This window comes from Physella acuta, unplaced genomic scaffold (genome assembly GCF_028476545.2).
Source record: "Physella acuta isolate Inbredline_101_S28 unplaced genomic scaffold, ASM2847654v3 ptg000209l, whole genome shotgun sequence".
Lineage (NCBI taxonomy): Eukaryota > Metazoa > Mollusca > Gastropoda > Physidae > Physella > Physella acuta.
Window position 1 is genome coordinate 416,923 of NW_026731728.1, and position 14,189 is coordinate 431,111.

General features: G+C 43.4%; 1 protein-coding gene across 2 annotated transcripts in view; it reads right to left on the reverse strand.

The window, feature by feature from the left end:
- Positions 1 to 14,189, reverse strand: part of LOC131937417 (histone deacetylase 6) — a 204,671-nt gene that overhangs the window by 155,390 nt on the left and 35,092 nt on the right. For both annotated transcript variants that reach the window (XM_059294820.1, XM_059294819.1), the window contains exons 25-29: positions 12,577 to 12,703; positions 11,970 to 12,035; positions 10,195 to 10,254; positions 9,392 to 9,481; positions 8,790 to 8,893 (exon numbers count right to left, since the gene is read on the reverse strand). In XM_059294820.1, coding sequence (XP_059150803.1) covers positions 8,790 to 8,893; positions 9,392 to 9,481; positions 10,195 to 10,254; positions 11,970 to 12,035; positions 12,577 to 12,703 — 447 coding nt within the window. The remainder of the gene's footprint in view (positions 1 to 8,789; positions 8,894 to 9,391; positions 9,482 to 10,194; positions 10,255 to 11,969; positions 12,036 to 12,576; positions 12,704 to 14,189) is intronic.

Sequence of the window (14,189 nt, forward strand, 5' to 3'; positions counted from 1 at the left end):
ACACACCCTCACGAGACACACCCTCACGACACACCCTCACGACACACCCTCACGACACACACTCACGAGACACACCCTCACGAGACACACCCTCACGACACACCCTCACGACACACACTCACGAGACACACCCTCACGAGACACCCCCTCACGAGACACCCCCTCACGAGACACACCCTCACGACACACCCTCACGACACACCCTCACGAGACACACCCTCACGACACACCCTCACGACACACACTCACGAGACACACCCTCACGAGACACCCCCTCACGAGACACACTCTCACGAGACACACCCTCACGACACACCCTCACGACACACACTCACGAGACACACCCTCACGAGACACACCCTCACGACACACCCTCACGACACACACTCACGACACACCCTCACGAGACACACCCTCACGAGACACACCCTCACGACACACCCTCACGAGACACACCCTCACGAGACACACCCTCACGACACACCCTCACGAGACACACCCTCACGAGACACACCCTCACGAGACACACCCTCATGAGACACACCCTCACGACACACCCTCACGAGACACCCTCATGAGACACACCCTCACGACACACCCTCATGAGACACACCCTCACGACACACCCTCATGAGACACACCCTCACGACACACCCTCACGACACACCCTCACGAGACACACCCTCACGAGACACACCCTCACGAGACACACCCTCATGAGACACACCCTCACGACACACCCTCACGACACACACTCACGAGACACACCCTCACGAGACACACCCTCACGACACACCCTCACGACACACCCTCACGACACACCCTCACGAGACACACCCTCATGAGACACACCCTCACGACACACCCTCACGACACCCCCTCACGAGACACACTCTCACGAGACACACCCTCACGACACACCCTCACGACACACACTCACGAGACACACCCTCACGAGACACACCCTCACGACACACCCTCACGACACACCCTCACGAGACACACCCTCACGAGACACACCCTCATGAGACACACCCTCACGACACACCCTCACGACACACCCTCACGAGACACACTCTCACGAGACACACCCTCACGACACACCCTCACGACACACACTCACGAGACACACCCTCATGAGACACACCCTCACGACACACCCTCACGACACACACTCACGAGACACACCCTCACGAGACACACCCTCATGAGACACACCCTCATGACACACCCTCACGACACACCCTCATGAGACACACCCTCACGACACACCCTCACGACACCCCCTCACGAGACACACTCTCACGAGACACACCCTCACGACACACCCTCACGACACACACTCACGAGACACACCCTCACGAGACACACGCTCACGACACACACTCACGAGACACACCCTCATGAGACACACCCTCACGACACACCCTCACGACACACCCTCACGACACACACTCACGAGACACACCCTCACGAGACACACCCTCACGACACACCCTCACGACACACACTCACGAGACACACCCTCACGAGACACCCCCTCACGAGACACCCCCTCACGAGACACACCCTCACGACACACCCTCACGACACACCCTCACGACACACCCTCACGAGACACACCCTCACGAGACACACCCTCACGACACACCCTCACGAGACACACCCTCACGACACACCCTCACGACACACACTCACGAGACACACCCTCACGAGACACCCCCTCACGAGACACACTCTCACGAGACACACCCTCACGACACACCCTCACGACACACACTCACGAGACACACCCTCACGAGACACACCCTCACGACACACCCTCACGACACACACTCACGAGACACACCCTCACGAGACACACCCTCACGACACACCCTCACGAGACACACCCTCATTAGACACACCCTCACGACACACCCTCACGACACACCCTCACGACACACCCTCACGACACACCCTCACGAGACACACTCACGAGACACACCCTCACGAGACATACCCTCACGACACACCCTCACGACACACCCTCACGACACACCCTCACGACACACCCTCACGAGACACACTCACGAGACACACCCTCACGAGACATACCCTCACGACACACCCTCACGACACACCCTCACGACACACCCTCACGACACACCCTCACGAGACACACTCACGACACACCCTCACGAGACACCCTCACGACACACCCTCACGACACACCCTCACGACACACCCTCACGAGACACACTCACGAGACACACTCACGAGACACACCCTCATTAGACACACCCTCACGACACACCCTCACGACACACCCTAATGAGACACACCCTCACATTCCTGAGGTGTTTGTACTGGTGTTTGTACTGGTGTCATGGAATATGACGTCTAAACACCATGCCACCAAACACCTCACATTCCTGAGATTTTGTACTGGTGTCATGGCGTATGACGTCTAAACACCATGCCACCAAACACCTCACATTCCTGAGATGTTCGTACTGGTGTCATGGCGTATGACATCTAAACACCATGCCACCAAACACCTCACATTCCTGAGATGTTTGTACTGGTGTCATGGCGTAGAACGTCTAAACACCATGCCACCAAACACCTCACATTCCTGAGATGTTGTACTGGTGTCATGGCGTATGACGTCTAAACACCATGCCACCAAACACCTCACATTCTTGAGATTTTGTACTGGTGTCATGGCGTATGACGTCTAAACACCATGCCACCAAACACCTCACATTCCTGAGATGTTTGTTATGGACCCGGGCTGACACAAAACCGGATGACGAATTAATAGGCCAGGGAATCCTGCCTGGGAAATTATTCATACAAAACCACTACGCTAGAGCCTTGAATACAAACAAGACACTTTACTTCTGATCATATCCAATTAATTCACCCCCCCCCCACCCCAGGTAAGGGTAAGATGAAAACATTCTAGTTAGAGAAACAGATATGAATATTTCAACCCAGTCTGTCTGACGCTTCAGTCTGTCTGACGCTTCAGTCTGTCTGACGCTTCAGTCTGTCTGACGCTTCAGTCTGTCTGACGCTTCAGTCGGACGCTTCAGTCTGTCTGACGCTTCAGTCTGTCTGACGCTTCAGTCTGTCTGACGCTTCAGTCTGTTTGACGCTTCAGTCTGTCTGACGTTTCAGTCTGTCTGACGCTTCAGTCTGTCTGACGCTTCAGTCTGTCTGACGCTTCAGTCTGTCAGACGCTTCAGTCTGTCTGACGCTTCAGTCTGTCTGACGCTTTGACTGCCGACCTACGGGTCCGTGTAGGTGTATTGTTTAGAGAGGGCGTGGTCAATTGTGGAGTATTTAGTGTTGTCTAAAAATGGGCGTCATGGACCACCACCAACTAGACCACTAGACCACCAGCAGCTAGACCACCACCAACTAGCCCACTAGACCACCAGCAACTAGACCACCAGCAACTAGACCACCAGCAACTAGACCACTAGACCACCACCAACTAGACCACCACCAACTAGACCACTAGACCACCACCAACTAGACCACTAGACCACCACCAACTAGACCACCACCAACTAGACCACTAGACCACTTCACACCAGATATGATGAAAGAAACAGAGATCAAAGTAAGGTCACCGTAAAAAGCCGTTTGATGTCTTGATTAAAATATGTCATTTAGCCTGGCTATAAAATCCATAAATTAAATAAAATCTATCAACCTAGGCTTCACAAGGGCTGTAAATCCCACAATAAAGGGCTGTCACCCTGGCCCCACATTAAAGGGCCCCACATTAAAGGGCCCCACATTAAAGGGCTGTCACCCTGGCCCCACATTAAAGGGCTGTCACTCTGGCCCCACATTAAAGGGCTGTCACCATGGCCCCACATTAAAGGGCGGTCACTCTGGCCCCACATTAAAGGGCCCCACATTAAAGGGCGGTCACTCTGGCCCCACATTAAAGGGCCCCATATTAAAGGGCTGTCACCCTGGCCCCACATTAAAGGGCGGTCACTCTGGCCCCACATTAAAGGGCCCCACATTAAAGGGCGGTCACTCTGGCCCCACATTAAAGGGCCCCATATTAAAGGGCTGTCACCATGGCACCACATTAAAGGGCCCCACATTAAAGGGCCCCACATTAAAGGGCTGTCACCATGGCCCCACATTAAAGGGCTGTCACCATGGCCCCACATTAAAGGGCGGTCACTCTGGCCCCACATTAAAGGGCCCCACAATAAAGGGCTGTCACCCTGGCCCCACATTAAAGGGCTGTCACTCTGGCCCCACATTAAAGGGCTGTCACCATAGCCCCACATTAAAGGGCCCCACATTAAAGGGCCCCACATTAAAGGGCCCCACATTAAAGGGCTGTCACCCTGGCCCCACATAAAAGGGCTCCCCACGACCAACATTGCCCCCCCCCCCCCATCAATATGTAGACAGAGAAGTAGCAGTCCCTGCCCTGTGTTAGCAGATGAAGGTAGACTGGTGCCTGCAGCTACTTGCCTACTTTAACTACTGCTTCAGAAGGGGGGGGGGGGGGAAGCAGCCATCTTGCAGCAATTAATCTAAAGCAGTTTTTAAGTGAAACTAGACAAATTTAACACGGTCAACAAAAGAAAACTAGACACATTTAACACAGCCAACAAAAGAAAACTAGACAAATTTAACACGGCCAACAAAAGAAAACTAGACACATTTAACACGGCCAACAAAACAAAACTAGACAAATTTAACACGGCCAACAAAAGAAAACTAGACAAATTTAATACGGCCAACAAAAGAAAACTAGACAAATTTAACACGGCCAACAAAAGAAAACTAGACACATTTAACACGGCCAACAAAAGAAAACTAGACACATTTAACACGGCCAACAAAAGAAAACTAGACACATTTAACACGGCCAACAAAAGAAAACTAGACACATTTAACACGGCCAACAAAAGAAAACTAGACACATTTAACACGGCCAACAAAAGAAAACTAGACACATTTAACACGGCCAACAAAAGAAAACTAGACACATTTAACACGGTCAACAAAAGAAAACTAGACACATTTAACACGGTCAACAAAAGAAAACTAGACACATTTAACACGGTCAACAAAAGAAAACTAGACACATTTAACACGGCCAACAAAAGAAAACTAGACACATTTAACACGGTCAACAAAAGAAAACTAGACACATTTAACACGGTCAACAAAAGAAAACTAGACAAATTTAACACGGCCAACAAAAGAAAACTAGACACATTTAACACGGTCAACAAAAGAAAACTAGACACATTTAACACGGCCAACAAAAGAAAACTAGACACATTTAACACGGCCAACAAAAGAAAACTAGACACATTTAACACGGCCAACAAAAGAAAACTAGACACATTTAACACGGCCAACAAAAGAAAACTAGACACATTTAACACGGCCAACAAAAGAAAACTAGACACATGTAACACGGTCAACAAAAGAAAACTAGACACATTTAACACGGTCAACAAAAGAAAACTAGACACATTTAACACGGTCAACAAAAGAAAACTAGACACATTTAACACGGTCAACAAAAGAAAACTAGACACATTTAACACGGCCAACAAAAGAAAACTAGACACATTTAACACGGTCAACAAAAGAAAACTAGACACATTTAACACGGTCAACAAAAGAAAACTAGACACATTTAACACGGCCAACAAAAGAAAACTAGACACATTTAACACGGCCAACAAAAGAAAACTAGACACATTTAACACGGCCAACAAAAGAAAACTAGACACATTTAACACGGTCAACAAAAGAAAACTAGACACATTTAACACGGTCAACAAAAGAAAACTAGACACATTTAACACGGTCAACAAAAGAAAACTAGACAAATTTAACACGGCCAACAAAAGAAAACTAGACACATTTAACACGGTCAACAAAAGAAAACTAGACACATTTAACACGGTCAACAAAAGAAAACCAGACACATTTAACACGGCCAACAAAAGAAAACTAGACACATTTAACACGGCCAACAAAAGAAAACTAGACACATTTAACACGGTCAACAAAAGAAAACTAGACAAATTTAACACGGCCAACAAAAGAAAACTAGACACATTTAACACGGTCAACAAAAGAAAACTAGACACATTTAACACGGTCAACAAAAGAAAACTAGACACATTTAACACGGCCAACAAAAGAAAACTAGACACATTTAACACGATCAACAAAAGAAAACTAGACACATTTAACACGGCCAACAAAAGAAAACTAGACACATTTAACACGGCCAACAAAAGAAAACTAGACACATTTAACACGGTCAACAAAAGAAAACTAGACACATTTAACACGGCCAACAAAAGAAAACTAGACACATTTAACACGGCCAACAAAAGAAAACTAGACACATTTAACACGGTCAACAAAAGAAAACTAGACACATTTAACACGGCCAACAAAAGAAGACTAGACACATTTAACACGGCCAACAAAAGAAAACTAGACACATTTAACACGGTCAACAAAAGAAAACTAGACACATTTAACACGGCCAACAAAAGAAAACTAGACACATTTAACACGGCCAACAAAAGAAAACTAGACACATTTAACACGGTCAACAAAAGAAAACTAGACACATTTAACACGGTCAACAAAAGAAAACTAGACACATTTAACACGGCCAACAAAAGAAAACTAGACACATTTAACACGGCCAACAAAAGAAAACTAGACACATTTAACACGGCCAACAAAAGAAAACTAGACACATTTAACACGGCCAACAAAAGAAAACTAGACACATTTAACACGGTCAACAAAAGAAAACTAGACACATTTAACACGGTCAACAAAAGAAAACTAGACACATTTAACACGGCCAACAAAAGAAAACTAGACACATTTAACACGGCCAACAAAAGAAAACTAGACACATTTAACACGGCCAACAAAAGAAAACTAGACACATTTAACACGGCCAACAAAAGAAAACTAGACACATTTAACACGGTCAACAAAAGAAAACTAGACACATTTAACACGGCCAACAAAAGAAAACTAGACACATTTAACACGGCCAACAAAAGAAAACTAGACAAATTTAACACGGTCAACAAAAGAAAACTAGACACATTTAACACGGCCAACAAAAGAAGACTAGACACATTTAACACGGTCAACAAAAGAAAACTAGACACATTTAACACGGCCAACAAAAGAAAACTAGACACATTTAACACGGCCAACAAAAGAAAACTAGACACATTTAACACGGCCAACAAAAGAAAACTAGACACATTTAACACTGTCAACAAAAGAAAACTAGACACATTTAACACGGCCAACAAAAGAAAACTAGACAAATTTAACACAGCCAAAAAAAGAAAACTAGTCTTATATTGCCAGGACAAATGTGATGTTACATCAGGACAAATGTGATGTTACAGTCAGGACAAATGTGATGTTACAGTCAGGACAAATGTGATGTTACATCAGGACAAATGTGATGTTACATCAGGACAAATGTGATGTTACATCAGGACAAATGTGATGTTACATCAGGACAAATGTGCCTCAGTAATGTCTAACAAACCTTCCCTTACAAACAGACAAGCGAATCTCAGCCAACAGACACCACCCAACTCAGGGGAAGCTAATGTGTCAGATTTCATTCCATTTGAGTGCAACTAAACGAAACCATGAAATTGATTACATCTCCTTGTGTCAGGATTTCTACGGTTATGTCCCCTTTCACTAAACAAATTGAATAAGAGAGATAACTTAGTAGCTCAATCTTGGACTTGACAAGTAGCAATTTCCTTTTTTGGAAAATCTCAGTTTTACACCAAAAAAAATATAAAACCACTACGACCATTTTCAGAACATTTCTTCTTGATTTTAGGCTCCTATCTAATCAAATGTGCATGATTGTAGTCTTCTATCTAATGAAATTTTCATGATAGTAGTCATCTAATCAAATGTTCATGATTGTAGTCTCTTATCTAATCAAATGTTCATGATTGTAGTAATCTAATCAAATGTTCATGATTGTAGTCTCCTATCTAATCAAATGTTCATGATTGTAGTAATCTAATCAAATGTTCATGATAGTAATCTTCTATCTAATCAAATATTCATGATTGTAGTCATCTAATCAAATGTTCATGATTGTAGTAATCTAATAAAATGTTCATGATTGTAATCTTCTATCTAATCAAATGTTCATGATTGTAGTCATCTAATCAAATGTTCATGATTGTAGTCTTCTATCTAATGAAATGTTCATGATAGTAGTCATCTAATCAAATGTTCATGATTGTAGTCTCCTATCTAATCAAATGTTCATGATTGTAGTAATCTAATAAAATGTTCATGATTGTAATCTTCTATCTAATCAAATATTCATGATTGTAGTCATCTAATCAAATGTGCATGATTGTAGTAATCTAATCAAATGTGCATGATTGTAGTCATCTAATCAAATGTTCATGATTGTAGTCATCTAATCAAATGTGCATGATTGTAGTCATCTAATCAAATGTTTATGATTGTAGTCTTCCACCTCATAGATAAAATCTAAGATGCCACTACTCACCATAGCAACAGCAGGAATTGTTGGCCATTTTGTTAATGTTAAGGCTTAACTCTCTGAGTTACAACTAAATGCTAAATATGATAGCATTAGGTTGGTACCCAAAGTTGGTACTCAGATGTTTATGACTAAAGTCTCAGACCTGATGGCCAGTTTTTAGGTGTTGAGAGTAGGGGAAGTAGAGCTCTGATGGTCAACTTACCTGTCACAGGGGTCAAGCTTGGTCAGGGCAGGACAGGGGTCACCCAGCAGGACAGAGGTGCAGGCAGCCATACACTCGGAGATGGAGTAGAGGTTGTAACCACCCTGTGGGATCAGAAACTGCTCCAGTCACAGGGGTTAGGTCAAGGTTAGGTCAAGGTTAGGTCAAACTGATCCTGTCACATAGGTGAAGGTTAAGTCAAACTGCTCCAGTCACAGGGTTAGGTCAAGGTTAGGTCAAATTGAATTGCTCCAGTCACTGGGGTTAAGTCAAGGTGAGGTCAATGCTCTAGTCACAGGGATTAGGTCAAGGTTAGGTCAAACTGCTCCAGTAAAAGGAGTTAGATCAAGGTAAGGTCAAACTGCTCCTGTCACAGGGGTTAGGTCAAGGTTAGGTCAAACTGCTCCTGTGTCATAGGTCAAGGTTAAGTCAAACTGCTATGGTCACAGGTGTTAGGTCAAGGTTATGTCAAACTGCTTCAGTTACAGGGGTTAGGTCAAGGTTAGGTCAAACTATTGCTGTCAGATGGTAGAGAGCTAAAGAGCTTAAGGTTATGACAGATCTATTACATAGAGCTAGAGAGCTAAGTTAGAGAGACTCACCTCCAAAGCTAGGACAACTCTCCCATTGGCTAGACCCATGAGCATGTGGGTCATGTGTGCATAACCCGCAGGGGTCACCTTGTAGCCACCCTGTAGATATAGACATGGGTGGGTTAGATATGTGGCAGTTTGTTTTTGTAGGCTGATAATTACAGCCCTGATAGGCGGGCTGTCATACAATGATAGGCGGGCTGTCATACAATGATAGGTGGACTGTCATACAATGATAGGTGGACTGTCATACAATGATAGGACTGTCATACAATGATAGGACTGTCATACAATGATAGGTGGACTGTCATACAATGATAGGTGGACTGTCATACAATGATAGGTGGACTGTCATACAATGATAGGTGGACTGTCATACAATGATAAGACTGTCATACAATGATAAGACTGTCATACAATGATAGGACTGTCATACAATGATAGGACTGTCATACAATGATAAGACTGTCATACAATGATAGGACTGTCATACAATGATAGGACTGTCATACAATGATAGGACTGTCATACAATGATAAGACTGTCATATTATGATAAGACTGTCATACAATGATAGGACTGTCATACAATGATAGGACTGTCATACAATGATAGGACTGTCATACAATGATAGGACTGTCATACAATGATAAGACTGTCATACAATGATAAGACTGTCATACAATGATAGGTGGACTGTCATACAATGATAGGACTGTCATACAATGATAGGTGGACTGTCATACAATGATAGGTGGACTGTCATACCATGACAGTCATACAAGTGACACTGTAAGAAGAAGGCAACTGACCAGAGGATCCCCAACAGCTGAATCAAAGCCAGAACTGACCAACACTAGATCTGGAGCAAACTGGGGAAACAAAACAAATCATCAACAAACATTTCTATACAGCTGAATCAAAGCACTGACCAACACTAGATCTGGAGCAAACTGGGGAAACAAAACAAATCATCAACAAACATTTCTATACAGCTGAATCAAAGCACTGACCAACACTAGATCTGGAGCAAACTGGGGAAACAAAACAAATCATCAACAAACATTTCTAGACAGCTGAATCAAAGACAGCACTGACCAACACTAGATCTGGAGCAAACTGGGGAAACAAAACAAATCATCAACAAACATTTCTATACAGCTGATCTGGAGCAAACTGGGGAAACAAAACAAATCATCAGCAAACATTTCTATACAGCTGATCTGGAGCAAACTGGGGAAACAAAACAAATCATCAGCAAACATTTCTATACAGCTGAATCAAAGCACTGACCAACACTAGATCTGGAGCAAACTGGGGAAACAAAACAAATCATCAACAAACATTTCTATACAGCTGAATCAAAGACAGCACTGACCAACACTAGATCTGGAGCAAACTGGGGAAACAAAACAAATCATCAACAAACATTTCTATACAGCTGAATCAAAGCACTGACCAACACTAGATCTGGAGCAAACTGGGGAAACAAAACAAATCATCAACAAACATTTCTATACAGCTGAATCAAAGCACTGACCAACACTAGATCTGGAGCAAACTGGGGAAACAAAACAAATCATCAACAAACATTTCTATACAGCTGAATCAAAGACAGCACTGACCAACACTAGATCTGGAGCAAACTGGGGAAACAAAACAAATCATCAGCAAACATTTCTATACAGCTGATCTGGAGCAAACTGGGGAAACAAAACAAATCATCAGCAAACATTTCTATACAGCTGAATCAAAGCACTGACCAACACTAGATCTGGAGCAAACTGGGGAAACAAAACAAATCATCAGCAAACATTTCTATACAGCTGATCTGGAGCAAACTGGGGAAACAAAACAAATCATCAGCAAACATTTCTATACAGCTGAATCAAAGCACTGACCAACACTAGATCTGGAGCAAACTGGGGAAACAAAACAAATCATCAGCAAACATTTCTATACAGCTGAATCAAAGCACTGACCAACACTAGATCTGGAGCAAACTGGGGAAACAAAACAAATCATCAGCAAACATTTCTATACAGCTGATCTGGAGCAAACTGGGGAAACAAAACAAATCATCAGCAAACATTTCTATACAGCTGAATCAAAGCACTGACCAACACTAGATCTGGAGCAAACTGGGGAAACAAAACAAACCATCAACAAACATTTCTATACAGCTGAATCAAAGCACTGACCAACACTAGATCTGGAGCAAACTGGGGAAACAAAACAAACCATCATAAACAAACATTTCTATACAGCTGAATCAAAGCACTGACCAACACTAGATCTGGAGCAAACTGGGGAAACAAAACAAATCATCAACAAACATTTCTATACAGCTGAATCAAAGCCAGAACTGACCAACACTAGATCTGGAGCAAACTGGGGAAACAAAACAAATCATCAACAAACATTTCTATACAGATGCATCTTACATCTTGGTGGATTTAAACAATTTTTTTACCTGGGGCAGTACAACTTACCTGGGGCAGTACAACTTACCTGTGGCAGTACAACTTACCTGGGGCAGTACAACTTACCTGGGGCAGTATAACTTACCTGTGGCAGTACAACTTACCTGGTAGGCAATGGGCATAATGATCTGTGTGAAGGCCATTAGGTACTCAGCATCTCCCATCTTTGACTGAAAGGTAGATGGAAATATCTTTTTATGTAGATATAGGTATTATTTAATTGGTAAATGGAAATATCTTTTTTAATATTTATGTAGATATAGGTATTATTTAGTTGATAGATGGAAATATCTTTTTTATGTAGATATAGGTATTATTTAGTTGATAGATGGAAATATCTTTTTTATGTAGATATAGGTATTATTTAATTGGTAAATGGAAATATCTTTTTTATGTAGATATGGGCATTATTTAGTTGGTAGATAGAAATATCTTTTTTATGTAGATATAGGTATTATTTAGTTGGTAGATGGAACTTTTTTTCGGTAATATTATTTTTGAATAGTAAATGAAAATGAAAACATTTTTAGGTTTGTTAATGAAATTATAATTTTTTATTTCTTAGAAAGAATTATTTTAATAATAAAAACATTTTCTAATCAGTTTAAAATCATCTCACAAAAATTTTCAAATATATCTTTTTACAGTTAATTGACGCATATAATATAACATTTTCCCAAGTAAACAATCTACAAGAAACATAAAGCCTACCCCACTCCAGGGAATGTTGACATTGAAGCCTTCCCCGGCCCCGGCTCCTGTATGGTACATATCAGCATCGGACTGGCAGGGGAAGAATGAGCCGTTGTCATAGCGATGGAGGGAGATGTACAGGACACTGGGGAACAGGAACACTGTTAAAACATATAGCAGCTACTTGTTCCAGAACATATCTCAGAAACTTGTTCCAGAACATTCTGCAGCAACTTGTTCCATAACACAGTGCAGCAACTTGCTCCAGAACATATTTCAGCAACTTTTTCCAGAGCATATTGCAGCAACTTGTTCCAGAACACACTGCAGCAACTTGTTCCAGAACACACTGCAGCAACTTGTTCCAGAACATACTGCAGCTAATTGGTTCCAGAACATATTGCAGAAACTTGTTCCAGAACATATTGCAGCAACTTGTTCCAGAACATACTGCAGCAACTTGTTCCAGAACATATTGCAGAAACTTGTTCCAGAATATATTGCAGCAACTTGTTCCAGAACATACTGCAGCAACTTGTTCCAGAACATATTGCAGAAACTAGTTCCAGAACATATAGCAGTGACATGTTCCAGAACATACTCATCACACTATTTGTCCCAGTTATGACACAACTTGTATCAGAACACCAGTTGTCTGTCAGGGCAGGGGACCAGGACATATTTGTGTCAGGTGGGGACCAGGACATATTTGTGTCAGGTGGGGACCAGGACATATTTGGTTGGGACCAGGACATATTTGGTTGGGACCAGGACATATTTGGTTGGGACCAGGACATATTTGTGTCAGGTGGGGACCAGGACATATTTGTGTCAGGTGGGGACCAGGACATATTTGGTTGGGACCAGGACATATTTGGTTGGGACCAGGACATATTTGTGTCAGGTGGGGACCAGGACATATTTGTGTCAGGTGGGGACCAGGACATATTTGTGTCAGGTGGGGACCAGGACATATTTGTGTCAGGTTGGGACCAGGACATATTTGGTTGGGACCAGGACATATTTGGTTGGGACCAGGACAGATTTGGTTGGGACCAGGACATATTTGGTTGGGACCAGGACATATTTGGTTGGGACCAGAACATATTTGTGTCAGGTGGGGACCAGGACATATTTGGTTGGGACTAGGACATATTTGTGTCAGGTGGGGACCAGGACATTTTTGGTTGGGACCAGGACATATTTGGTTGGGACCAGGACATATTTGGTTGGGACTAGGACATATTTGTGTCAGGTGGGGACCAGGACATATTTGGTTGGGACCAGGACATATTTGGTTGGGACCAGGACATATTTGTGTCAGGTGGGGACCAGGACATATTTGGTGGGGACCAGGACATATTTGTGTCAGGTGGGGACCAGGACATATTTGGTGGGGACCAGGACATATTTGTGTCAGGTGGGGACCAGGACATATTTGGTTGGGACCAGGACATATTTGGTTGGGACCAGGACATATTTGGTTGGGACCAGGACATATTTGGTTGGGACCAGGACATATTTGTGTCAGGTGGGGGACCAGGACATATTTGGTGGGGACCAGGACATATTTGGTTGGGACCAGGACATATTTGGTGGGGACCAGGACATATTTGGTTGGGACCAGGACA